The sequence below is a fragment of the Mus caroli genome, chromosome 6 (genome assembly GCF_900094665.2).
Source record: "Mus caroli chromosome 6, CAROLI_EIJ_v1.1, whole genome shotgun sequence".
Lineage (NCBI taxonomy): Eukaryota > Metazoa > Chordata > Mammalia > Rodentia > Muridae > Mus > Mus caroli.
Window position 1 is genome coordinate 68,822,568 of NC_034575.1, and position 27,110 is coordinate 68,849,677.

Genomic DNA, 27,110 nt, shown 5'->3' on the forward strand with positions numbered 1-27,110 from the left:
AAAAAAAAAAAAAAAATTGTATCTTCTGGTTTTCGCCCATCAATGAGCATACGACTTATGCAGTGTTTTTGTTTTGTTATGTTTTATTTTGCTTTCTTACTGCATTTCTTTATTTGGGAGGAAGTCAGGGATCCACATGCCAAGGCATGTGTGTGGAATTCAGAGACACTTGTCTCCTTCTTCCATCATGTGGTTCTCTCTTTCTGTCACGTGGGTCCCAGCAATCAAAGTCAGGTGTCAGGCTTGGTAGAAAGTGCCTCTACCCACCAAGTCATCTCTGGCTGGCAGAGGCAAGAGGATCATAAGTTTAAGACCAACTTTGACAACACAACAAGACACTATTTACTAAAATGTTTATGCAGAAGTAATATGTGTTTTAATATGAACAATACTAAGATCTGGGGCGGTTAAGATGTGTTACTCAGTGCCTCAACGCCTTTTCTTTTAAGTCCACACCCCAGAGGCCTAGCAGTGAGTATCCACATGCCTTTTCCTATATGCAGCTGCCCTAGATGTAGTTGATTTCCAGTCATTGCATCCTGCCTCCTTACTGGGATTTTGATTTTGTTGATTCTTTTAGCATCACACTCAACTGGCATTGATCTAATCTAACCTCTGTAATCACTGTAGCGTTCTGTAATGTGTATACACTGGAATTTACTGCCGTTTCTGTGGGACAGTTAGAATAGTTCTACTTTTCTGCCATTGTAAGCTGGGATCTTTTTTCCTTCTGAACGGCTAAGAGGAAATGTTTTAAATGTCATGGAGTGGGGGTGGGGAGTGCGTATTTTCAGATTGTATCTGCCAAGATTATGGCAGTCTTTAATTTTTATACTTGTTTTGTATTTTTGAAGTACGGTATGTTTTCCAGGGTCACTGAACTGAGATTCAAAAGCCTTGTCTTCCAGTCCTGGCTATTCTGGGAGAAGCTGGACTAATTCTAAGCTGTGGAATTGGTGTGACCTTGGGGGGATTTGAGAAGCCTGCCAAGTTCTTTCAAATCCGTGGAAACATGCAGTCTTGGAATTGTATCTGTTTCTTTGTTAACTGAGAGGGGAGCCCAGAGCTCTGGAAGGCTAGGTTTTCTGAGGGTACTGCTTACCACACAGGCACCTGTGCTTGGCCATTTCTTCTCCTTATGCTTCTGCGCCTAGAAGTGGGATCAGAGCTGTGAAAGGCCAAGAGCAGAGGGCTGGTGAGTATTTCTCAGTTGCTAGAGCTTTTTCTCTAGATTATTTAGTTAACTAGAACATGAGGCGTACAGAGCTCACCCAAGTGAAGTGTGGTAAGCCCTTGGAGCGATCACTGATCCCTCAAAGTCCCCACAGGTGCTCACCTGCCCTTCATTCTGCCCCAGGTGTGCCGGCATGTGAAAAATGGGGACATCCTCCTCCTGAATCGACAGCCTACCTTGCACAGACCCTCCATCCAGGCCCATCGTGCCCACATTCTGCCGGAAGAAAAAGTCCTACGCCTTCACTATGCCAACTGCAAGGCCTACAATGCTGACTTTGATGGAGATGAGATGAACGCCCACTTCCCCCAGAGTGAGTTGGGCCGAGCTGAAGCCTATGTCCTGGCCTGCACTGATCAGCAGTATCTTGTTCCCAAGGTAAGTCTGACCCTTGAGACTGTGCCTTAGTCATCACCAGCATGACTTGGCGTGCGGAGCCGGACCTGGCTGGTGGGTGGTGGCTCTAGGACAAGAGTAGGAGGTGCTAGGTTTTTCAGCTCTTAATGTCTAAAAGCAGAGAAACATTTTTGTCTTGTTGTGACTTTAAATGTTAGAAGAAAACCTGAGGCAGCCATCCTAGAGAGCCAGGTTCGGTAGTTGAATAATAGCGTTTAGTTCCAAACTTGCTGCATTCTCTAACTTGCTGATCGGGCAAGCTTTAGCATGCAGGATACCTAGACCCACAGAAGACTGATCCTTCAGCTATGAGGATCCTAAGTCTGGGAGTTTTTTCGTTTGGTTGGTTAGTTTTATTTAGTTATTGTTACACACACTCGCCTGCGCACAGACACACAGATTTATCAGTTGGGGCTGGGTTCTCTTTATTTTGACCAGTTGTGGTTTTCTTTGATGAGGGGTGAAAGGGTATATGGATAAGTATTTAGAATACCATTAAGAATTAGCTAATTTAATGACTCATCAGCAGTGGTTTTTCCTGTGGGTGCAGTACTCCCAGGGGTCTAGCACCAGACGTGATCTCCCTTCTCTTGAGTGGGCTGTGAGTTACTGCCAGGACACGAGTGCCACTATTGCACCTCACAGATACCTTGCCGTGCGGGTCACTGTGGTCGGTCATAGGCATCAAAGCTGAGTAGCCCGCTGGTTGCTTCCCTCCCTGGCAGTTTGCAGAACTCCTTCTGTGAACACTAGTCATCAGGGAGGAGGCTTTTGGGTCAGAGTCTCTGGGCCCTATGGCTGAAGTGCAGGATGTCTTAGCAATAGGGACTTTAATTCAACCTTTGGGAGGCAGTCAGGACAGCATCTGTGGTTTATATTGGAGGGATGGTCTCTTGGCCTCCTATGACAAACAACTCAAAAGGGAGTATCCTGCTTTTTGCTAAATAAGCTATGGCATGTGGGGGGAGCATTGTCAGCCCAAGCAGGGTAACTTCATTTAAGTTATATATGTATGTGTGCATACATATAGGATAAAATGTATCGTGTAATTTTAGATAAATAAAAAAATAGTGTGATTCCTTACGGCTTTTTCGGGTATCCTGTCTCTCTTTCCTGTTCTATTGATCTCATGTCCCCATCTCCAAGCCTAAATTTTAAGAGGCAGCTTAATCCCAGGGGTCCAGACAAGATCCCCCTGCAGTTCATGAAGATGTCTCTTTGAATCCCTCTGTTTCTTTCCAAGGTTGTTCCTCAGGCAACCTCATGTAGTCAGAGCTGTGAGTGACATACAGGAAGAGTATACTTCCTGCTCTTTCCCTTGGCCAGCTGACATGTTTACTTATATTTCAGGAGTCTGAGTTAGTGAGTGCTTATGGGAGGAACAGAGCAAAGAAAGCCAGACTAAGGCTGAGTCTAATCTTCCTTACCTGCTCAAAGGGCTGAGCCCTCCTCAGACTGGACAGTTTCTTGCCAGTGATTTAGAGCATTCCTTTGGAATGTTGTGGGATCTGAAGAGATTAGAAATAGTGATGGAAAACACAGGTACCATTTCCCACGCGTGTTTTCCATGCCAGGCACTGCAGAGCGCTTTGGCGACTTCTCATTTCACCCTGCTCACAAACCTCAGAGCTAAGTACTGCTAATGTCTGCACTTCACACACGAGGAATGAAACTTGCCTAAGGTCACTGAAGTAGGAAGGCAGGGAAAGCAGCTTCCGGGTCCTTGTGGTGTTGACTGTGCTCTAGAGAGGGACAGCACGGTCCCAGGGCATGCGAGAAGCCACCCAGCAGTGCCCAGCACAGTCTGCTCCTTAGATCTTCTCTCCCACCCACTCTGGTGTATCACTGTGGCTTTACCTGGTGCCAGTTTGTGCTTAACTTTGCTTTTTCTGCCCACATTAGTAGGCCATTGGTTACCAGAAAGACAGAAGGAGTCCTGAGCCCACTAGACCATTTGAAAATTAGAAAACATAATTGGCTAATGTGAAAATTGATTCTTTACCTTTTCATGTAATAGCAAAGTGAAAATAGTAATAATAACGCCAGTGGTAGCTGTGGTAGTGATCTGAAGCCATCATACACTGACCAGGCAGTTCTCCCAGCAATTCCCCCCATCATCCCCCCAGCAGTTTGTAAACATTTTCATTCATACTCTTCACAATGGCCTTAGAAATAGGTGCCATTTACAGGCAAGAAACACCAAGAAAGTAAGTTGTCAGCCAGTGATGGGACCAAGACTCAAACCTCAGAGTCCTTAGCCACACTTGATGGTAGGGCTAGACCTGCGCCTAGGTGGGGCTTGTGGCAGAACATGACACCATGTCAAAAGTTAAGATTCTGGTCAATTTTATTTAATCTTAAGTGCCAAAAGGCAAATCCTTATTTTACTGGTGGCTGTCAGGGAGTGCTGAGGCTAACCAGGAAGGGACTTTTTGGGACTTTTCTTCTTTTCTCTCTGTTGGTCATTTTCCTCCTTGGGCCCAGCCTCCATAGACGGGAGTTCGCTCATTTCTCCTTTGGTTTGTGTCTCACTTTTAAAGTGCCTTTCCCTGTGGCCATACTATGTACTGAGTAGAGTTTGTGTTGTTCTGTTAATTAAAATCTGAAATGATTAGAACTTTTACCTTTTTTATTTTTTATTTTGTTTTTTTATTTTTTTATTTTTAAGGAATCAACTGAATTTTTCATTTATTTCCTTGAACAGTATCCTCCTTCTGTTTTCCTGTGCTCACTAAGGGCTAAAACTTTGTGGAAAGTTCTTGATGAAACTTAAGATGTAGTTTTCTGACTTCTACATAGCTAGAAAATTACAAGGCACAGAGCACATTATTCTCTGAGCAGAGATACTGATTTTAATGTATCGTGCTAGGATGTGTAATGGCACTCCTTGAAGGGTGGAAATTCTGTAGTACCTGCTCCCAGAGACTGGAATAGATCAAATGTATAATCTTGGCTTAGGTTTCTCCTCCAAGAAAAACAAGATCATTTTTGGAATAAGATGTGAAGATTTTTTGTTTTTATATTAGGTTAACTTTTTATTTTAACTTTTTTCACACAATATTTTTCCATCATGTTCTTTCTCTCAAACAAAACAAAAACTGGAATAAAGATCAAAACTAATAACACAAAATATACAAAGGCAAAACAAGCACACACACATGGGGTCTGTTTTGTATCGACCAGCTACTCCTGGGCCCAGGGCCTGCCCTGCAGTGTGGTTGATTTACTCAATGTCACTAGGGAAGATAATCTCTTCTTATTTATATTAGTAACTTAAAGCCTTCATTAAAAAGGCCAAATGTGCCATCTACTCCTGCCTTACTTTTAAGGCACTTTTCAGCCCATCTCTAACGACTCTGTGAGACTTCATAGACCTGTCATTACTGTGTTTGGACCATTTGACAAGAATGTTTATATTCTGGCTCTTCCAACAACTGTGTTGTGAGGTCCTAAGCCCTCGTTATGAACCATGGCCATAATGTGACAGTCAGATGATAATGCTCTTTGAGCTCCATTCTCGATTTTATCTCAGATTCATGTAAACATGGAAACATTTTAAGAAACTACTTACAGGATGTCAATGAGTGTAGCTATTTTTACTTTGATTTGCCTGTGTTGCCATGAAGACAAACCTGACAGATACGGTCCAGGAGAATGGGGATTACAAAGGCTGTGAAAACGTCAAATGAAATTAGTGTGGCCACTGAACTTGGGATTTTTATAAAAGCCCATGTTTTGGCCTTAGATGGGTAATACCTTCATTAGAACTCACCCTAAAGCACATGCTGTAGTCTGAAAACACACTAGTAAAGGGCATTCCTTCCCAATATAGTCAAACGGCATCAAGGCCTTTCCCTGGTCCTGCCTGAGCCCATTATCACTAAGGTTTCATCTGCACTGCTGCTCTCCGATGCAGTGCAAGCGCCCCTCCTGCCACTCTCAGGTGCAGCGTGATTTCCCCTCCACAGTCTGCACTGCTGCTCTCAGATGCGTGTGAACTCCCCTCCTGTGGCTCTCAGATGTGTGTGAACGCCCCTTCACAGTCTGCACTGTGCCATCCTGCCCTTCTCTTCCACGACATTTAAAACACATTGTAGTCCTATGTTCATCTCAGCATTTGTTTCCTTGTCGGCTTCTCCTGAGCAGGCTAGAGATCTGCCTGATGCCCAGGCACACAGTAGGCTCTCAGGAAATACTTGTTAGATGGATGAATGATTTACAGAAGTACAAGGCCAGAAATGTGTGAAAAACACAAAAGCATAAAACCAAGAACACAACTGACAACAGCTAGACCAAACGTAGACACAAATGCCAAAACTCTGCCGAGTAACTAGAACCAGATGTGATTAAATAAAGAAGGCCTGTGGAACTGGATGAGTTTGAAACACATTTGCCATAAGACAGAAGGCAGTTGGCAAACGTTGAGGCCAGTAGTAACTCCGGTCCTGTGGTTTGTGAGGTGGTCTATTTCTAAGTGAGGGTGTGGAGCAGAGAGTTTGGGCTTTATCTGAAAGCTCTTGGTAGAGTGGCCTCCAAGCAGATGGTTAGAAATGAATGACTTTGACTTTAAATTTGTCTTTATTCTCTCTTGTCCTTTTGATATGCAGGATGGCCAGCCATTGGCAGGACTGATCCAAGATCACATGGTTTCAGGTGCAAACATGACCATTCGGGGATGCTTTTTCACCCGGGAACAGTACATGGAACTGGTGTACCGAGGGCTCACAGACAAAGTGGGACGCGTGAAGCTCTTTCCTCCCGCCATCCTGAAGCCCTTCCCACTGTGGACAGGAAAACAGGTAATTGGGAGAATCGCAGCCAGTGTATAATTTAAAAGGAAATAAATCTCTTATATAACAGTTTCAAAACTGTTCTAAGAGATCCTAGACCAGAGACAGAAAAAATCTCTAATCATGAAATAATGTGATTTTTCTTTTGGGTGGAATCTACTAAGAACAGGTTGCACGGCTTCTGTTTATTGACTCTAACATAACTTGGTGTCTAACTTGATTCAAATACAGTGCTAATGGCATTGGTGTTACACCTCTAATCATAATAAGGTTCAGTGGGAAATACCAAGGGCTTTGCTGAGTTCTTTAAACTTGTTTTCTTAGTGCTTAAATTCAACCTTCTCTCTTTAGATGATAATGGCAAACTTAATGTTAAATTACACATTCAAGGTTATCAGAGACAGAATTGGAATTCAAACCCAGGATTTTATTAGTGCCTGAAGTAACCATATAATCGTATAACATGGAAATCATGTAATGGAGTACACTACAGTATATTCTTCTACTGTTGCCTGAGCCACCAAATTCAGCTTCAAAAGTCTTGTCTCTTTATCTGTAAAAAGTGGGTTTGAATTAGTCTCTGCAGCCTCTCCTCCAATTCTGCAATGGTTGCTAGTCTGTGAGCCTGTGATTTGACTAGTTTTAGTTGTTACGTTTTAATTGTTTTATAAAGGTCACTATAACAAAGTACTTCCTGTGAGGGAGAGTTTACTTTACGTCAGAGGTTCAGAGCTTGCCATTTTGGCCACTTGACTGTTGCTTCTGGAGCTTTGTGTGGTGAGTCCGATCATTCTGGTAGGGAGCATGTGGTAGAACAGAGGGACTCAACGAGCACAGGAGACAGAAAGAGAACCACGAAGCGTGGAAGAGATAGACCCTTCAGAGGCATGCTCCAGAGGCATACACCTCCTGCTCTAATAGCCTGTTAGGTAAACTCGGCAGTGGCTTAGCCCAGTGATGGTGTTAGCACTCTCAAGATCCAATCACCTTTCAGGAGCCCCTTCAGAGACAGAGCCTTCAACACGAGAGCTTTTGAAAGAATGGTTCATACATTTTTACAGCTATTGAACTGGGCTTGCTAATATTTTGTTTAGAATGGGTGTTATCTTTCTCACCGCTGTGATGATATACCTGACATGACAGGAACTCGAGGAGGCTGGAGGCCGCATTGCATGCACAGTCAGGAAGCAGAGAGACCGGGACCTAACACTGCTGCTCAGCTCACTTTCACTTAGACTGGGACAGTCCCACATCCAGGGGTGACTCTCCTCAGTTAAACTGTCCTAGGAATACCCTCAGAGACACACCCAGAGTTGTCTTTCCACCGTGATTCTAAATCCCAGTCACCATTACAAACCGCAACTAAATGTTGACTCTGTGTGTGTGTGTGTGTGTGTGTGTGTTACTGTGTTTCTGCACAGGTGCTATGGCACTCATGTATGTAGAAGTCAGAGTACAGCTTTCGAGAGTCAGTTCTCTCCTTCCTTAGAAGGGTCTAGTGACTGAGCCTGGTTGTCAGGTTTACCCAGCAAATGCCTTTCCAGCCATCTTACCAGCTCCAAGTACTTTTTTTGTTTTGTTTTGTTTTGTTCTGTTTTGTTTGTAGAACATGATTTTAATATTTTCAACTGTTAATATTCAACAAACAGAATAATTATTTTAAGATATATTTTGTTGTTATGTCTCCCTTTTCAATACTGATTTTATTAACTTGGATACTGTCTCTGTGCCCTCTGGTTAGTCTGGCTAAGTGTTTATCTTGTTATTTTCTCAAAGAACCAGCTCCTGGTTTTGTTTATTCTTTATATAGTTCCTGGTTTTGTTTATTCTTTATATAGTTCTTTTTGATTCTATAGTTCTATTTGATTGATTTCAGCCCTGTATTTGCTTCTTTTTGTTCTAGAGCTTTCAGGTGTGCTGTCAAGCTGCTAGTGTAAGCTCTTCAGTTTCTTTTTGGGGGCACTCAGAGCTATGAGTTTTCCTCTTATCACTGCTTTCATTGTGTCCCATAAGATTTGGTACTATGTATCTTCGTTTTCATTAAATTCTAAAAAACCTTTCATTTCTTTCATATTTCTTCCTTGACCAAGTTATTATTGAGTAGAGTGTTGTTCAGCTTCCATGTGAATGTGTGTTTTCCATTGTTTTTGTTGGTATTTAAGACCAGCCTTAGTCCATGGTGATCTGATAGGGTGCATGGGATTTTTTCACTCTTGTATCTGTTGAGGCCTGTTTTGTGACCAATTATATGGTCAATTTTCCCAAGTAACTTTTAAACAGATTGTGGGATCTTGGTCTCTTAGGGCGTTCTCTCCTTCTCTCTGCCCTCTCCGTCCGTCTGTCTGTCTGTCTGTCTGTCTGTCCTGGCTTGGGATGTGGTGAGTCTGCTTCTCCTCACTGTCCTTGCCCAGCAGCACCCTGACCAGAAGCTCTCTCGTTCGCTCTAGATTTCACTCTAGATTGTTTTTATAAATGATTTATTAATGTTTCTATTTTTTTATGATTATGTAAAAGTGCAGTCTTTGTATTTGTCCTTAATAAATTTCACATTATTTTTCATTGTAGAAATAATACAAAAATAGAAGTAATAATTAGAAAAAAAGAAAAGAAAAAAATTAGTTGCCCAACAGAAATACAAAAACATAAAAGGAAAAATTCCCTCCCTCACCATGTCCGCTCTCAATATACACATATCATCTTATCAGAAATAAATAAGAATGGGGTCATACTATAGTGTCCTCGGGGCTGCTCAGAACTGAACCATGATTAAGTTTTAAAGTTTTTAAAAATCCTCATTTATATTTAGTTTTTGTATATGAGCATTTCATCTACATGTATATCTGTAAATCCTGTGCATGCCCTTAGAGGCCAGAAGATGGTGTCAGACCCCAGGAACTGGAGTTACTCAGAGTTAATGGCCCCCCTGTAGGTGCCAGGAACCAAGGCTGGATGCTCTGGAAGAGCAGCCTGTGATCCTAACCGCTGAGCCATCTCTTTGCACCCACTCCCATCCCCCCTATTTTTGTATCCTGCTATGTAGTCCAGGCTGGCTTTAAACTTGTCAGTCCTGCCTCAGCCTTCCAAGTGCCTGGATTATAGGCATACACCACCACACCCAACTTGACATTCAGTTTTCAATGTGTATCACCCCTTCTGCAGACATCTGGAACCTGAAGCATGCACCCCTCCACTTTTGTTTAGTTGAGGAGGCTGTGAGTGAGCTCCCACATCCTTCACAGGGAGGTTTATCAGTCCTTTTCTTAATCCAGTTTTTATTGGATACTTGTTTTATGTTGTATTCAACCACCCACTCCTTTCAGTTGCCACTCTACTATTTATACATAATTATGGTTCAGGGGCACAGTGTGGCATTTCCATTTGTGAATTCAGTGTTTAATGACCAGATATGGATATCTGAAATGTCTGTTACCTTAAGTGTTGACTATTTCTCCATGATGGGAGCTTGCTAAGTCCTCTGTAGCAGCTGTTTTGAATGTACAGTTATTGGCATCCAGGTATCCTGCAGCTCTGTGGAGCGTGAGAGTTACTCTTTATTCAAGCAGCCCCCTTGTACCTGTTAACCACCCTCTCTGCAGCCCCTTCTCAGCTACTCATAGCCTCTTTTCTACTTTGTGCTTCTCTGAAGTCAACTTTAGAACATATGCTATCTGCTTCCTGGGGTCTGAGTATATTGTAGTAACATGTACTATCTCCCAGGCTCAGCTCTTGTACAAATAAGGTTTCATTGTGTTTAATGCCTGAGTAGTGTTCCCCTGTGTATGCCACCACCTGGTCTTGGCTGTTTCGTTATAGATGAATGGCTAGCTTGATTCTGCACCTTCCCTTTCCGTGGGTGTGTGCCATGTGGCATGTCTGATTTACATGGGAGTTCTGCTTCTAGTGTGGGGAAATTTCATGTTTTCCATAATTGTTATATATGTGAGCGTTTCGTTTCCCTTTTCCCTGGTTCTTGACAAGTCTGCTTTTTAACATGCTTCACATGTGACAAGTTTACTTAAGTGTTTCTGTGTGCCTAGTTGGCAGACCCAAGCTTTTCTGTAATTGCTTTGTAACTTAAATTCAGCACCCTTGATGGTACGGGCGAGCGGGTACTGAGTCTGTGTGTAGAGCTGCCGCTGTCTCTTCAGCCTCTATACTGTCGAGTTCAGTGATATGAGTATCCCCTAGTTGATCTAAGTATCCCTCTATTTGATACCTACCTCTTATTAGGTATTTAAATTTTTAATTGGTATTTTTTTATTATTATTTTAACTAGTGCTATAGTCAATATCTGTTTCTTCAAACTCTAGGATATTTTCATGGGGGTGTATTTTATATAAGTTTCTGGAAATTGTTATCCAAGGATATTTACATTTTGAAACTTGTAAAGAAATCCATTTTGCTTAAAAAATGTTTTTAAAGATTAATGCAGATTAGCATAAAGCTATTTTACCCTCATGATACCTTCTGGTGTGGCTGGGCTGAGCTGTGGGGAGGATCAGCCCCGTAATCATCGTCCGCTCTGAAAGCAGTGTTACCTGCCTTCTTTATTTTTATTTCTTACTTAGTTCTTTTTACTCTTATGTACACAGGTATTTTGCTTGCATGTGTATCTGTACACCACATGTAAGCAGTGCTTTGGGGGGCCAGAAGAGGGCATCAGGTCCCCTAGAACGGGAGTTAATGGGCAGTTAGCTGCCTTTGTAGGTGCTGGAAATTGAACCCAGGTTCCCTTTAAGAGGGGCCAGTATTCTCAACCACTGAGCCACCTCTCCAGCCCCCGAACCTGTAATACCTGCCCATGTGTCCCAACACGGCTCTCTCTGGAGGAATGTACTTGGCAACTCTTCCCAAGCCGGCCCATTGTCCTCAGGACACCGGCCTCCCTCTGCAGAGCACCTGCTTGAGTGCCTCTCCAGGCCTTCTTTCAACTACTGTTTGCTGATAATAACCCTTCTGGTTGACTCAGGAAAGACACCCTGACCTTTCAGTACTAACATTAATTCTAGTTACATCAATTTACCTGTGGCACTTAGCTCTGTAAAAGCTTGGTATCAGGTTATGGGCTTATCAGTCTTTTATCAGTGTGACACCTGTTCTTTAAGGCGTTTACTGTGTTCAGCATGTAGACCTGGAATGTATTTACAGTAAACGGTACTGTCAGGAGTTAAGTCAGATCAATCTTTTATGTAAATACTTGTTTTCCCAGGATTCATGTTATAATCCTCACTCTGTCCCCCACCCCCACCCCCGTCCCCCGAGATAGTATTGCAGAATGAGGCTTTTGGGAAATGTTTAGGTCGTGGGAGCAGTGCCCTTGTGAGTCTTCTAAGTCCTCCATCCGCAAAGTCAAGACAGAGTAAGAAGTCTTCATTTATGAGCTAGAAAGCATGGTGCTCCCCAGACTCTGAGTCTGCCCCACAACTACAAGAGATACATTCCTATTCCTATCCTGGGCTGGTCAGGGCATTTGGGTATAGTCGTCAGATACTTTCCTTCCATTCAGCTAAGCCTTTCCACTCACCTTCAGTCCCTTGCCCTAAAACTCATGATCTTGTCTGACTGCCCTGGCTGGCTGAGGCCTTCCATGGCCATCTTACTAAAACAGCCGTGCCCTCGTACACCCTGCTCTTACTTTTCCTTGATCTGTTTCCTCCAAAGCAGGATCCTCGAGGGATCGAGGCTCCAAGGAGCACTATTCTCTCCCCAGTGCCTGCCTTATGGTAAACACAGGGAAGATAATTGCCAGTGAGTGAATGCATCTTGTATGTCTGCAGGCTGTGAACAAGCAGTGCTGGGTCCCTCAGTGCTCCTCAGTGCATGACCAGGCAGCCCAGTCCCTGATGTCTCACTCCGGGTCTCTCTCAGATGCTTAGGCCTTCCGTGAAGAGCTGAGTACCTTAGGTAGTTTTTATGTCCTTGCCTTGAGAATACAAGCTCTGTGCAGGGAGGAAGTCATTAAACTTGGTAGTGATTGTCCCCTACTTGAGGATGACTGAGGAGTGTGTCTCAGCTTTCCATCCAGGCAGGTAAGGAGGCTTAGGAGCCTTACCATCTCTCTCAGCTTCTCTCAGCTTTGTGAAGGCTTCGTTTTTGTTATTTTACCACATTATCTGATATTTGCTTTAACCCCAAAGCAATTTCTACTTTTCCTCCCCTTCCTTTGACCTATTCAGAAATTGAATGCAAGTCATAGAGATTGCTCACTTTAGGATAAAGTGTTTTTCCCTAGTTGTTCTGCTTGGCCTCATACTGACTTCGGCAATATGTTCTAATCTTCTGGCTCATTCTGTTTTCACCTGTGTCTAGCTTGGTCTCTCTTCAACATGTCTCGTAAAACTTCCAGTAAAAGTACCTCTCCCTCCTCTTCCTCTCCCTCCTCCTCCCCTCCCCCCCCCCCCCCCCCCCCCCCCCCCCCCATCTGCCCTGCTTCCCTCTTACAATGCCTCTCTTTCTTCTCTTTGTGAGAGTTAGGCATCTGGTCTGCCAATCTTTCATCACTTTGCTTCTCAATTAGACATCACTTTCAAAAATGAGTTCTTCCTTCTACAAACTAACTTTACCTTATTGTTTAGGATTAAAGGTGTGTACTGAGGTTGTGTCTGTATTCCTGCCAGAGGGATGAAAGGTGTGTGCTAAGGACTGAGCCACACCACAACTAGAGTGTTACTAAATAACACAATCTTGGGGTTCACTGTGTGACCAGATATCCTTCAACAATGATGCTTTCGTGTATGTTAGTGTATTTGGGGGGGACTTGTCTATCAGAGGACCTGTTTGCCTTACTGTGCCTTGAGAGCATAAGAGACTGCATCCTGAGGTGACAATCCTTCCCCTTCCGGCATATTGTCCTCCTTTTTCCCAGGTTGTGTCGACCCTCCTCATAAACATAATTCCAGAGGACTACGCCCCCCTGAACTTATCTGGAAAGGCAAAAATCGGCAGCAAAGTCTGGGTGAAGGAAAAGCCACGGCCTATCCCTGACTTTGACCCAGACTCCATGTGTGAGTCCCAGGTATGGCTGCCCTTTCTAAAGTGAATCTCTGTTCCTGGAGGTAGGCAGATGAACTTGAAAAAACAGGTTCAAAAACTGATGCTGTGCTTCAGAAGACAAGTTGTCTTCACGATGTGCTCGGGGCTGCCCTCTGCCCTCTGCCCTCTGCCCTCTGCCCTCTGGCTCTGAGTGTGAAACACCTGCTGATTTGGGAAGGCTTCCTAAAGCTGGTGCTGATACCTCAGTGCTTACAGCACAGTACTCGCTCTGTCCTTCAAGACCCCTGAGTGATGTGAGTTAGCCATGCTGTGAGGTTCCCATTCCCACCTCCAGACATTCAGAACCAGGCTGAGGGGAGGCCAGTGTGGTCACCCTCCATTGCTTCACCCCTGTGAGAGCACACTCCCACCAAAGACTACCAAGGCCTCTGCGTGTTCTTGGTAAGCGAGCATCCCAAGTCTGCTGCTGGCTGTATTTTTAACAGGGCCTGCTCTCTACCTCCCTCTTCCCTCTTTCTTTTCCTGGAGTGTTGGGTATTGAACCCTGCATGCTTAGCATGAACTCGACCAGTGAACCCCACCCCCACCCTGTGTCAGGACTAACAGATGCCCTATGCAGGCCTGGAGCGGCCACTTCTTTTCCCTGTACAGATCATCCACTTACTGTGTGCAGTTAAAAACTTAGCCAGTGCGTGTTTGTCTCCCCCATCTAAAGTGTGCATAGTTTCATATATTCCCTTCTACTTTCCCTGAAGGATTTGAGGCAGGTCACAGTAAAGGGACATAATAAAACTAAATAGTACTCGGCTTATATGGGTAGCTCCTACAAGAGATGACCCCTGCAGCCCGGCTTTGGTGACCCTTCCCTACACAGGTGATCATCAGGGAAGGAGAGCTGCTCTGCGGAGTGCTGGACAAGGCACACTACGGGAGCTCTGCCTACGGCCTGGTCCACTGCTGCTATGAGATCTATGGGGGTGAGACCAGCGGCAGGGTTCTCACCTGCCTAGCCCGCCTCTTCACTGCCTACCTACAGCTCTATAGAGGTTTCACCTTGGGTAAGTACCCGGCTTGTGGCCCTGGCTCTGTTCACCTTACAGGATGGCACCTAGGCAGTTTTCTTGGTCGATGTGTAGGCTCTTCCCATCAGGGCTATCCGCTGACTTTGCACAGCCAGTGCTCCTTTCCCTCCAGCAGTGCAAAGCAGCCCTCCCATCCCCATGTCCATCCTGTCCCTTCAACCCACTCGTTAACTCCTGCACCGAGCTCACAAGTGAAAACCAGACCTAACCAACAGCCGTGCTTGAAGCTCTTCTAGCCCGTGGCACAGACAGGAATAGTTCAGTGCACTGGTGACCTGTGTGCCAAGGGTTGACAGAGCAAGCAAGGCCATGCTAGGAGGGAAGAGAGCTTGGGGGAGGGCTGCCTAATTGGCAGAGGTCATCATTACAAGGATGGCCTGGATGCGACCTCAAGCAGGGTCTGCTTTTATGCTTTTGGCTTCCACGGAAAGGATTCCTCGCCTCCTCTTCCTGCTTGCATAGAGTCTTCAGGCTACTGTAATGGGACTTCCAGATGTTTGCTCTTGCTCAGTTGTTGCCTTCCCACTCAGATCTCTTAAGTCTGGCATTCTTGTGTAGAAACAAAACATTGTTGGGTTGAAAAGAAATTATTATACTTGACGTGGATGCATGCTTGCATGCATGCATACAGCTGTAGATCGGGTTCCTGGGATACTCACTGTCAGCCTCTCTTCTACTGCTGAACAGCCAAAATCTCTAGCCATTTCATCCCACATATATTTATTGGATGTAGCCAGCAGAGCTTCTGGCTAAAAGCAGAAGTTTGAAACTCAAGCCTCGGCTTTCTTCTGCATATCTCAGTTTTGAGCCCTAATTTTAGTATCACTTATGAAAGAGAGGTTGTAATGTTTAGGCCTCCATAAGCATTCATTAGTGTTAATACAGCTGTTCCAGAGTTTCTCTTACCTGTGGCTCTCAACTTTGGGTCTAAGCATCACCAAGTTTACAAGCCAGTGCAACATTAGGCCTAGGCCCTGTTGATCTTCTCTGTTTGTCTTTGCAGGTGTAGAAGACATTTTGGTTAAGCCAAATGCAGATGTGATGAGACAGCGCATCATTGAAGAATCTACCCAGTGTGGACCCCAGGTAAAGAGGAGGACTGGGAGGCTGTGGTCTGCTGTCCACCTTACAGAATAAAACCACGCCCTCCTTTGGCTAGAGCTTCCTGTTCCTTCCTTCGTTCTAGGCTGTCAAGGCTGCATTGAGCCTGCCAGAAACTGTATCATGTGATGAAATCCAAGGGAAATGGCAGGATGCCCATCTGAGCAAAGACCAGAGGGATTTTAACATGATTGATATGAAGTTCAAGGAGGAGGTGAACCATTACAGCAATGAGATTAACAAGGTTAGCCTGGCCATACAGTGCACAAAGCCCCATCTTTTTGAATGCTGATTTCTGTTGGTTTGTTTTTAATTACATTTGATTCTCACCCTGAGCCTTTTAGATCAGCCCAACTAGGTGAAGTTTGAAGTTGGGTAGGTAGAATCCGTCTTTGTAAAGAGCTCACACTGTGAGTCTTTGTAAAGAGCTCACACTGTGAGCCTTGGAAGGCCTTGGTTTCATGCTAAAGGGGAACGCTTTGAGCAGCATTTCTAAATGTGTTGCCTTTGAAGTTGCTACATTAGAGGGGCTGAAGAAAGAAGCTTGCCTGTAGAACCACTCCACTGTAGGTAGATGTACAGAATGAAAGGCAGAAGTCTCTGATGCTTATGCAGCAGCGCCAAGGGAATGCCTGGCCTCCTGTTGTACTTGGTGCTTGCTGTGTGACCTTAAGGAAGTCGTGTGCCTGGGCTCTGAGTTGTTCTCACCAAGAAGCAGGCGTGTGAAGACCATATGCTGAGCCCCTCCTATGGCAGTTCTGGAGGAGATGGGAATCTGCATGGGTCAAGGTCACTTGTGTTCTCCCTGTGCTCCAGAGCCTGGACTCCCCGTCTTGTGGTTTGGAGGAGCCGCCAGCCAGGAGTCTGTCCTGAGCAAAGCAAGAATGAGGCTACTACTCAGCATTAGAGTCTGTCTGTGGATCCTCTCCCCGCTGTCAGTTGGTGGCCTAGAGGACAGCTCTCCTCAGTAGAAAGTTTTATTCAAGCCAGGTGTGGTGGCGCACACCTTTAATCCCAGCAGAGGCGGAGGCAGGCAGATTTCTGAGATTGAGGCCAGCCTGGTCTACAAAGTGAGTTCCAGGACAGCCAGGGCTATACAGAGAAACCCTGTCTCAAAAAACCAAAAAAAAAAAAGAGAAAGTTTTATTCAGAGGAGCCTTAGCACTGCCTGGGAAAGCAGGAACCTTGCCCTCCAGGGATGACAGCACATCTTAGGATAGATTCTTGTCCTGTGGCTCACTTCCTGCCCACTTCCAGCCCAGGCTCTGCCGCTCCTGTGCAGAGTTGGGTGTCTAGATCTCCAGACAAAGGCTGAAACAGATTCAGAACCCATGTCATTGTCCCCAGGATCCCCCTGTGGGCTTCCTCACTTCTGCTGGCTTTTTGCTGAGGCAAGGCTCCCCACCCAGTACTTGGTGTTGTGCTGGTGAGTGTGGACATTGGTAAAATGCTGGCTCTTTGGGGAAGCAAACGGTGCTTTCCTGTGCTGATTCATTAGTACTGGACCTTAGATTTTATTCTTTGTTTACATTTTTTTATTATTTTATTTTATATTCATTGATGTTTTGCCTACATGTACTGTGTGAAAGTGTCAGATCCCCTGGAACTGGAGTTACAGACGGCTGTGAACTGCCATGTAGGTGCTGGGAATTGAACCTGAGTCCTCTGGAATAACAGCCAGTGCTCTTAACCACTGAACTATCTTTCCAGCCCAGAATTTATTCTTATCAGTGTCTTATCTAGTCACTGTTCTATTGCTGTGAAGAGACACCATGACATGTAAGGCAGCTCTTATAAAGGAAAGCATATAATTGTGGGCTTGCTTACACTTTCAGTGGTTAGTCCATTGTCATGACAGGGAGCATGGTGGCACACAGGAGTCCTGGTACGGGAGATGTAGCTGAGAGTTCTACATCCTGATCCATAGGCAGAGGCTTTTGAAACCTCCAGTGACACATCTCCTCTAACAAGGATCCTTCTGATCCTTTCAAATAGTGCCACTCCTTGGTGATGAGTCTCTGGGCTATTCTTATTCAAACCACATCTAGAGCCTCCCAATTGCATTTGCCAGCTCCCCACCCCCAACCCTCCCCTGCTTCCCAGCCGTTTATGTTTCCTTATTTGGTGCGGTTTGGCCAGTGAATGGAACCTGGGGCTCCTGTGAGTGTGGCAGAGGCAGGACACAGCTATAGGCTTAGTGAAAGGATAATCCAGGTAAGGCTTTCCTTTGTCTTACCTGCAGCTCACTCTTCTCTCTGGCTTTACTGGTTTTGTGTCATCGTTTTACCTTCTGAATGTGGGATTTCAAAAAAGATGAAGTCACTGACCAGTGTGTTGATTTAATCCACAGGCATGTATGCCTCTTGGCTTGCACAGGCAGTTCCCCGAAAACAACCTGCAGATGATGGTGCAGTCGGGAGCCAAAGGGTCAACCGTGAACACGATGCAAGTATGAACAAAAGTAGCTCAGTCAGTTTGCCGGAGGGGTGGGCTGATGTCAGGAGTCAGCTTTCAGGTTCATTTGTGCTTTTAAAACATCTTAAGTCTGTGTAAAATATAACTAACAAGACTAAAAAGCCCTGAAGCATATAGTCAGTGCAGGTACTAGCCACCGTCGGGACTCAGACAGAGCTGATGAAAGTATGCGGGTAGGTTACATACCATGTGAGATGTATTATAACAACAGGCATTGGTCTGTGTATATATGCATGTTATATCTGCACATCATCCGTCTATGTAGAGCTTCAGTGCATACCTTGATGTTGAAATAAGGAGATGCCTCAATCACTGAAGTGTTTGCTTCACAAGCCCAAGGACCTGTGTTCAGGGCTCCAGAATCCACGCAAAAAGCTGGGCATGGCAGTTGATGTAGTCCCCTTGTGGGTGGGGGAGGCAGATCCCCAAAGGTCATACTGGTCAGCCATGCTAACCAAAATGATGAGTTTCAGGTTCAGTGAAAGACCCTGTTTCAAAACATGAAGGTGAAGAGAGATTAAGGAAATACCCAGTGTCAACCACTGGCCTTCACAATTACACACATGAATTCACACTCACACACACACCACACACAGAATCTTACAATGTTGCATGACTACTGTTTTCATTTACATTGTAAGCATTGTTCTAAATTTACCTCTTGAGTCTCATTATTGTCCCAGAGTTCCTTGGTGCTATGGAGACATTTTCACAGATCTTAGTGTCTGTTTTGGTGTGGGGTTGTTGTTGTTGTTGTTGTTGTCGTTGTCGTTGTTGTTGTTTTCGATCCTTGGGGCTCTCTTAGAGAGTATGCACCATCCTTGGGTAAGTGCCAAGACAGTGTGGACCTGGGAGGCTGAGCAGATGAGTGGGCTGACTTCTCTCTGGCTCTGGGATTATTGTCCCCTCTGGACTCCATCCATATCCGCACTGGAACCTTTTCTTAGAGTCTTATTGTTGGGATTAACACCGTGAACTTGAGGAGGAGGTGGTTTCCTCTTACAACTCCATGACTAAGGGACCTCAGGACAGAAACTCAAGGCAGGACCTGGAGCAGAAGCCATGGAGGAACATTGCTTCCTTTTATTACAACTCAGGACCACCTGCCAGGGGTGGCACTGCCCCCAGTAAGCTGGCCCACCCACATTAGCCATTAACAAAGAAAATGCACTGCAGGCCTAAAAAAACAACAAACCCAAGCAGGACAAACTTGAAGGCACTCCCAGGTATACCATGGTGACTCTAAGTCACAGTTTCTTTTCTAGGCATCGCTTGTCCTCAAGTGGGAGGGGGGAAAAGCCAGAGCCAACTTTTCCTTGGAATGTTCTTCTTTGGCTTGTATAAGCATCTAGGTTGGCCTTCCGGTCTGACATCATTTCCAAATGCTTTCCCTGAGGGAAAGCTGGAAGTCCTGCTTGGACAGAGTGTCACTCAGCACTCAAACCTCGTGTGTCATTTGTGTTTTGTTTTCCCAGATCTCATGCCTGCTGGGCCAAATTGAATTGGAAGGTCGGAGACCCCCACTGATGGCGTCTGGCAAGTCACTGCCCTGCTTTGAGCCTTACGAGTTCACCCCCAGGGCTGGTGGCTTTGTCACTGGAAGGTTCCTTACCGGTATCAGGCCTCCTGTATGTATATTTTTGGCATTTTCCCTCAGCTCTATGCCTAGTAGTGGTGACTTGTGGTCTCATCAGTAATAGTACAAGAACAACCATGTAGTAAGCGTTAAAGGCATACCCGCCAGACCACATGGAGATGCCCACTGTGATACTAGGGCCAGCAAAGTGCTTACAGTAGGCATGTGATCATGTTAGTGGTAAAATGAAAAGATTGAACCTGTTGTGTTGGCTCATGCTGTAATCCCAGTACTTGCTCAAGAGAGAATTGTCACGTTTGAGTCCAGCCAAAGCTGCGTAGCAAGTCCTCATGCCTCAAAAAAAAAAAAAAAAAAAAAAAAAAGAAAGAAAGAAAAGAAAAGAAAGAAAGAAAGGAAGGAAGGAAGAAAGAAAGGAAGAAAGACATGAAAAGACAAGCTAGATCTTGGTCTCACCCTTTCTGTAACGTAGCCTCTCTAAACCAGTTCTTAGCTGCTTCGGAAGCAGCCAAAAGTGGGGGTATTAGTCACTGAGGTGCTTATATCACTGAAAGGAGCGTGGTAAAGATTGATTTCATGAGCTCTGCATTTTCTGTTCTCTCCCCTCACTCCATCATAGTGGGGCATCTGTACATCTGTAGCAAGTATATAGTTTTGCTTCAGCAAATACAGGTTTCCCCTAAGGAAATCCCCTTTGGGATGTCAGTCCCTTGGTTTCATGGGGTTGTGCACATGTTGCACATGGTGTAGTGAGAGGATGCCGGGTCTGGAGTGAAGGGTTGTAAGGCTGCTGATGCTCTAGAGACCCCACCATTGGCCCCACACAGCATTTCCAGGATCATCCACAGCCTATAGGCAAGAGATACTAGTGGGTTTATGTCGAATGTTTCAAACTCTTGACACACACTTTTGAGTATATCAAAAATTCCCTGAGCTGGGCTGTGAACTACCATATAACTCTCGACTGTAATCCCAATTAGTCAGGAGCCTGAGGCAGGAGGATCACAAATTCAAGGCTAGCTTAGATGACATATGAAGACTTTATCCCAAAACTAAACAGAGAAGTTTAGGCTACAGGATCCAGGTCTGTGATTTTCAGACAGCGGTGAACTCCAGCATTGCTTTTCACTGCAGAGTGGCATACAGTGTCCTCAGGATGCATGAGGGAGTGCACTTATGGCTTCTGGCTCCTGTTGCTTTTGATCCACGTGTCTCTCCACCTCAGGCAGGAAGAGAGCGATCCCAGGGCATCACAAGTCTTTAGAAGCTATTGGGGTTATGAAAGCCAGGATTCTAGGATCCAGGAAATGAACAATCTGCATGGCTAGGAGAGGGTGCATAAGGTGACCCTGCATGGTACTCACTGCCACATCGCGCTCCCACTTTCCCCATAGGAGTTCTTCTTCCACTGCATGGCGGGACGAGAAGGCCTGGTGGACACTGCTGTCAAAACCAGCCGTTCTGGCTATCTCCAAAGGTAAAAAACAAAGTACCTCAGATAGGTGGGTTGGTATCCCAAGACCCTGAACCTGTCGTGTACATTCTTTAGATGATATAATCTCTTTTCAATGTCTCCATGTGTGCCCTGAGACAGAAAATAGCACAGAGTGTTTCTATATTACTGGTAGAGCATGCCTTCAGAGGTTTACACAGTAAGCCCTGCATTCTACACGTCTTCTAGGTGTGCCTTACCTGTGAGCTGCATATGCTTCAAAATATCTGAACACAACCCAACATAGAATTGTAACCCCACATCAAAGATTATGGGATTCTTTTTGCATATATAAAGCTCGGTTACACAGTTCTTAGGGGTGAACTTTATAGATGACAACATAGTGGATAGTAACCAGAGGTTGGACATGCATGGATGGCAGTGGTGAGTTCGTTCTTTGTCAGAGAGGTCAGCAACCTGGGATAGGTACAGAGCACCCTGCTAAGGTGTCCCTGTCACCTGGAGGTCATCAGCCAAGACCTTTTCTTTCCTCTCTGGTAGGAAAAGAAACAGTCTTGTACCTAGCCTCATTGGGTAGACAGAAGGATCTGAGCCCAAAGAATGTACACTAGTGGGAATAATGATAAGAAACCAAGGGGATGCAGACCCCAGGCCTCTCCAGCTGTGATACTGAGCGCGTGGGCAGAGTGACAGGAGCCCAGTTCCTTCCTGACTTCCCCTTGAAGCTCTGCCACCCGTTAATGCTTTGACATTTCTTCTGAGCTCAAACTTGCCAAGTCAGCATACCATGTTGTGTTCACTTCCTCCTTGACTCCATGGCATCAGTGTAGGGAGGACAAGAGTTGAGGGCACTCCTGAGTGATCTGTTGGTAAGAAGCCCATCTGGAGCTGGCAGTGCACAAGCAAGGTCGGGGAATTAGGGTCAGCCCCCTTTCTTCCCAGGGGCCTGGGTTACCTGAGCTTTGTGTGAGCAGAGGTTAGACCTCCGTTCCCCCTAAATTGTTCAAGAATCTTAAGTGTAGCAACAGAAAAGCTGGGAAGCACATGATGGGTGAGCTCTGCATGGTAGGACCCAAGTGTGAGAACTCATAGGAAGAAGACTATAGGAGGGTGTTGGGGTCTCTGGCTGAGCAGAAGAGCAGCAGCAAAGCTCTGTACCTTGCAGAATTCACCTGCCAGTGGGGAGCTGAGGCAGGAGGAGGCACAGCACAGGCTTCAGGTGGGTAAGTGGAGAAGGCACAGAACTGCTCACTCAAGTTTTCAGGCCTCAGAGGCAGCACAGCACAATTGACAGGAAACCGAATACTGTAGCAGCGGGGAATACGGCTGGCTGCGGTTTGATAGGAGGCGGTTCAAAGTAGATGTGTCAGTGAACCATTAGAGATAAGATCTGAAGCTCAGAGAAGCAGTCTAGAGACATGGACATGAGGAGCAGCTGTTAGGCCCTCTAAGGCCAGCATAGCAGCGGGCCGAAGACTGACATCACCACCACCATGTGTGGGGAAAGGAGAGCTGGTGTTTGCCACCAGCTTCCCGGGCGCTGAGTCAAACATCATGGAACTGGTGGCTAGAACTGAGCTCTACTCTCCCAGCTTGGGTTGGAAAACAGGGTCTTAGAAAACTGCAGTAGCCATTTAGTTGTGACCAAGACAGAAAGCAAAGGCGGGTGAAGGAGCCAGCTACCATAGAGGACTGGAGACAAAGATCTTTAGGTAGGGGCATCATGTCAGCATTTAGTTCCTGATGCTCCCATTTTGCTTGGCAGTCTGCACTGACAGTTTAAGAATTCTTCCTTCTCTTCCCTTCTTTGCCTGCCTGTGATTCTAAGGATGCTGGCTGGTTCATTAGAGCTCTGAGATGCAGCAGAGCAAAGCAACAGGGAGTAGCCATATCAGCTGAGCTAAATAGGAAACCTGGCCTTGGGAGTGTGGCAGCCAGACCACTGAGGTGCTCTCTTCCTGGAAAACGGGCAGGAATTGTAGCCTCTGGATGTTGAATCCATGGCCTGGAGCACTGGAAGTGGTCCATCATAGAGTTTCTCCTGGAGCAGTAGTCCCCTTCCTTCCCCTCATAGCCGCCCTGGAAGGTGTTTTCCATGGGCACTGAGCAGGGCGTTTCCTTACAGGTGTATCATCAAGCACCTGGAGGGGCTGGTCATCCAGTACGATCTGACGGTCCGTGACAGCGACGGCAGCGTGGTCCAGTTCCTGTATGGGGAGGACGGCCTGGACATCCCCAAGACACAGTTCCTACAGCCCAAGCAGTTCCCCTTTCTGGCCAGCAATTATGAGGTAATGTCAGTAGTTATGGGTGATAGCTGGAGCCCTGCCACTCCATCTATGTGACCATTGAGAAAAGCCAGAAATTTTGTAAAGCCCCAACCAATGTCCAAAAGCATTTGATATTTTCAGAGCTCCTCCTTAGACTGACCACACAAGGTCATGGCAACGCATGAGTATCTGTGGAATAATAGCTGCCTTTGGGGAGTGGGGGTACTGGGCCTTAAACTGAAACACACAGCAAGTCTGGGTTCCTCCTTGGTGCAGTTGAGGGCTATAGCAGCCCTCTGCCCGGTTTTATCTAAAGCAACTAAATGCTGAAGCTATGATAGCCAACTGGTGGGAGGTGGGCAGGGGTTTGAACACAGGCCTGCCTTACACGTGTCTGTAACTTGTGTATTTCTTTGTTGTTGTTGAGTTTTTGGGTTGTTTTTTTTTTTTTTTTTTTTTTTTTGGTTTTTTTCAAGACAAGGTTTCTCTGTATAGCCCTGGCTGTCCTGGAACTCACTTTGTAGACCATAATGGCCATGGCCGTGGACTGAGCAGTTACCATTTCCAGCGTGGGAAAGTGAAACCACCATGAGCTGTCCAGGACTTAGTTCTGATAGAAGAATTAAGCGCTCACTCCTGGCTGGGGCCTCGCCTTACATGCACCTGTCCCAGTACCCTGGCCATCTTTCCCTCTTCCTGTTCTTAATGAGCTGATCTCTCTTCTAACCATGAAGGCTTTATTCACAGGGTGTTTGTTCCTTCCAGGCAGTGATCTGGGGACTCTTAATGCACCTTGGGTCACTTGACGTCATATCATGTGGTCCATTTTTCATGCCGTCATCTTGCTTGTGTGGTTTGTTTATCTAGGTGATAATGAAATCCAAGCATCTTCATGAAGTTTTATCCAGAGCAGATCCCCAGAAAGTGCTCTGCCACTTCAAAGCCATTAAAAAATGGCATCACAAGCATTCCGGTGCCCTGCTGAGAAAAGGCGCCTTCCTCAGTTTTTCCCAGAAGATCCAGGCAGCTGTGAAAGCTTTGAACCTAAAGGGCGGTATCCAGAATGGCCGCAGCCCTGAGACCCAGCAGGTAACGTGGGGAGACTGTGTGCGCAGTGCCTAGCATGTCCGGGCCTCGGACAGAGGAGGGTAAGAGTTGCTCCCTAATTGAGAGATATCAGCCCAGACGCCAGGGGTGGCTATGTGAGACTCATTAAATATAGGAGTAGGGCTTGAAGGAGTCCTAGGGCTCTAATGGTCAGAAAAGCTCAGAGAGACCAGTCCTAGAGGTGGAGAGGGCATCTGCGAGCAGAGCTCTGGATAGAGACCTGGGAGAGACAAGGCCAGCCTGGGTTTGGGAGAGAAGTGCTAACTAGCATTTAGTAGTCACCTCACTCTGAGTGTCATGATTGCCTGGGACAGGTCATTGCCTCTTATACCATAGTCATGAACACTGTCCATTTGACTCCAGAGGAACCTGAATTGGACAGTAACTAATGATGCCATGCCCCTACTATGCTTTGGACAGGCCAAGGTGAATTGCCCAAAGCATCCTGGTCGGCACCATGCCACGGGACAGACTCTGTCCCTGTTTTAAGTGTTGAGCTGGTTCTTAGGTCACCACGGCCAGCCAGGTTCCTGCCTCGCGCTTCCCCTGCTCTCCTCCAGAGCCGGTGCCTGGAGTTGGAGATGCCTGCCTGTCCCGATGCCTTCCCACCTAGCTAAGACACGGCTTGCTGTCTCTTCAGATGTTACAGATGTGGTATGACTTGGATGAAGAGAGCCGGTGGAAATACCAGAAGAGGGCTGCCCCTTGTCCCGACCCTAGCCTTTCCGTGTGGCGCCCAGACATCTACTTTGCATCTGTGTCTGAAACATTCGAAAAGAAGATTGATGACTTCAGTCAGGAATGGGCAGCTCAAGCAGAGAGGAGTTACAAAAAATCAGAGCTTTCCCTCGACAGGTGAGGATATTGACCTGTGACAGGGTGTGTGAGCCTCCAGGCCAGGCCAGGAGAGGAAGGCAAGCAGCCTTCACCTGCGTCCCAGAAGGTCTGCTCTGCCTTCAGAAGCATATAGAAGAGCTTACATAGGCATGTAGCTCTATGGCTTCCTCCACGTGTGCTGCCCTCACACTCAGGTGTTCATACACATCCCGGTTTGCTGAGTGAGCCCCTTCCACGGAAGATAATGGTTGTTGCTAATGGGCCAGCCACCTGGGAAGGATGGTTAGTACATTACAGAGTAATGCAGTGCAGACCCTGCATAATACGGGTGTGATTTACACATGCGGATGCACTCCCCTACCTCTGAGTGCTTGGTAAACCTCAGCCTATTTCCAGTGGGTACAGTGGAAGTGGAAACCAAACTTCTCTTGCTGGTCCGGGAGGGAATGTGAATGGTCCCAAAGTAACTACTGCTCAGAGGCCTTTGTCACTGGCCTGGCAAGGGCATAGGATGTTCTTGTGACAGCTAGGGCCCTGTGTTCCCGGTTTCTAGTGTAGTGGATAGTCTAACACTTGCTCCTGATTCCTGCTGTTGTCCCCTATGTCTCCAGGCTGAGAACCTTACTGCAGCTGAAGTGGCAGCGCTCACTGTGTGACCCAGGCGAGGCTGTTGGCCTCCTGGCTGCCCAGAGCATCGGAGAGCCCTCCACACAGATGACACTGAACACCTTCCACTTTGCAGGCAGAGGCGAGATGAACGTCACCCTGGGCATTCCAAGGTATAGGGGCACAAGGAGGCATACTGCAGCTGTGCCAACTGCTCTAATACTCCTGGGGAAGTACTCATTTTATGAGAGGGACAAGGAACAGGGCTAGTGAACGAGAGATCTCTAAGTATGGATTCTTGAGCATGTTTGGAGCCAGAGTGGTTTCGGTGGCTAGATCTTGTAGGGTTTCTGTATATCCTTCTGCCACATCATCAGGTTACCAGAAATACCTGTGAGACCTCACACACAAGAGCATGGTTCATTCCAACACAGTGCCACCTGTTTGCCCAGCTCCAGGAGTGTCATTCTTGTGGCCATGCCCTTTAGGTACATAGCCATACACTGCAGTGTGGCGACTGCTGGGGAAGTGGAAAACATGGACCCACCCTGCTGGCATTCCTCCATGCACATTCCACTCTCTGGCAGATCAATGCTGGATAGCTTCCCCAACTTTTCAAGCTGAGGGTTCGCTCCAGTGACTGCAGAAGAGAGGCTGAGCCCACTAGGCTGCTGTTGGGATGGCAGGGCTCAGTAAGAGTGCTGAAGGCTTCTAGTTTACTCTTTCCTCCGTCTCTCATTTGGTAAGCTCTCTGTAAGTGCCTGCTGACTTCAGGGAATGGTGAAAGGAAGCGAGCTCTAGCTGTAACTGCACATGAGGAGCTGGCAGGACCAGAGTTGTGACTGGTAGGGCATATTCCTCTGTCATACCCCCATCAAGAAATTCAGGTTACCTCTGATCAGATGTGTCCTTATTCTTTGTCAGATTGAGGGAGATTCTCATGGTGGCCAGTGCCAACATCAAAACGCCCATGATGAGTGTGCCTGTGTTCGACACCAAGAAAGCATTGAAGAAAGTGAAGAGTCTAAAGAAGAGGCTCACCAGAGTGTGCCTGGGGGAGGTAACTGTCTCTCATACTTGATTACACGCTGGGTGGAGACCTGATCCTGCCTCCTCCTACCCCAACCGAGCAGTCTACTGGCATCTTAGTTCTAGACTCCTACCAGGAGACA

The 27,110-nt window shown here is 46.3% G+C and overlaps 1 protein-coding gene and 1 long non-coding RNA gene across 3 annotated transcripts in view; one reads left to right on the forward strand and one right to left on the reverse strand.

The window, feature by feature from the left end:
• The window catches only part of Polr1a (RNA polymerase I subunit A), a 63,500-nt gene that overhangs the window by 25,751 nt on the left and 10,639 nt on the right, over nucleotides 1–27,110 (forward strand). For both annotated transcript variants that reach the window (XM_021164727.2, XM_029478609.1), the window contains 14 exons: nucleotides 1,358–1,612; nucleotides 6,238–6,429; nucleotides 13,286–13,435; nucleotides 14,288–14,471; nucleotides 15,499–15,581; nucleotides 15,682–15,840; nucleotides 17,947–18,045; nucleotides 19,547–19,699; nucleotides 21,060–21,142; nucleotides 23,244–23,409; nucleotides 24,256–24,477; nucleotides 25,136–25,350; nucleotides 25,944–26,111; nucleotides 26,863–26,998. In XM_021164727.2, the coding sequence (XP_021020386.1) occupies nucleotides 1,358–1,612; nucleotides 6,238–6,429; nucleotides 13,286–13,435; nucleotides 14,288–14,471; nucleotides 15,499–15,581; nucleotides 15,682–15,840; nucleotides 17,947–18,045; nucleotides 19,547–19,699; nucleotides 21,060–21,142; nucleotides 23,244–23,409; nucleotides 24,256–24,477; nucleotides 25,136–25,350; nucleotides 25,944–26,111; nucleotides 26,863–26,998 (2,265 nt within the window). The remainder of the gene's footprint in view (nucleotides 1–1,357; nucleotides 1,613–6,237; nucleotides 6,430–13,285; nucleotides 13,436–14,287; nucleotides 14,472–15,498; nucleotides 15,582–15,681; nucleotides 15,841–17,946; nucleotides 18,046–19,546; nucleotides 19,700–21,059; nucleotides 21,143–23,243; nucleotides 23,410–24,255; nucleotides 24,478–25,135; nucleotides 25,351–25,943; nucleotides 26,112–26,862; nucleotides 26,999–27,110) is intronic.
• LOC110296161 lies at nucleotides 20,693–23,345 on the reverse strand. The gene is made up of 3 exons (XR_002378154.1): nucleotides 22,277–23,345; nucleotides 21,905–21,981; nucleotides 20,693–21,250 (listed from the first exon to the last, which is right to left on the reverse strand). It is a non-coding gene; the product is annotated as an uncharacterized LOC110296161 (long non-coding RNA).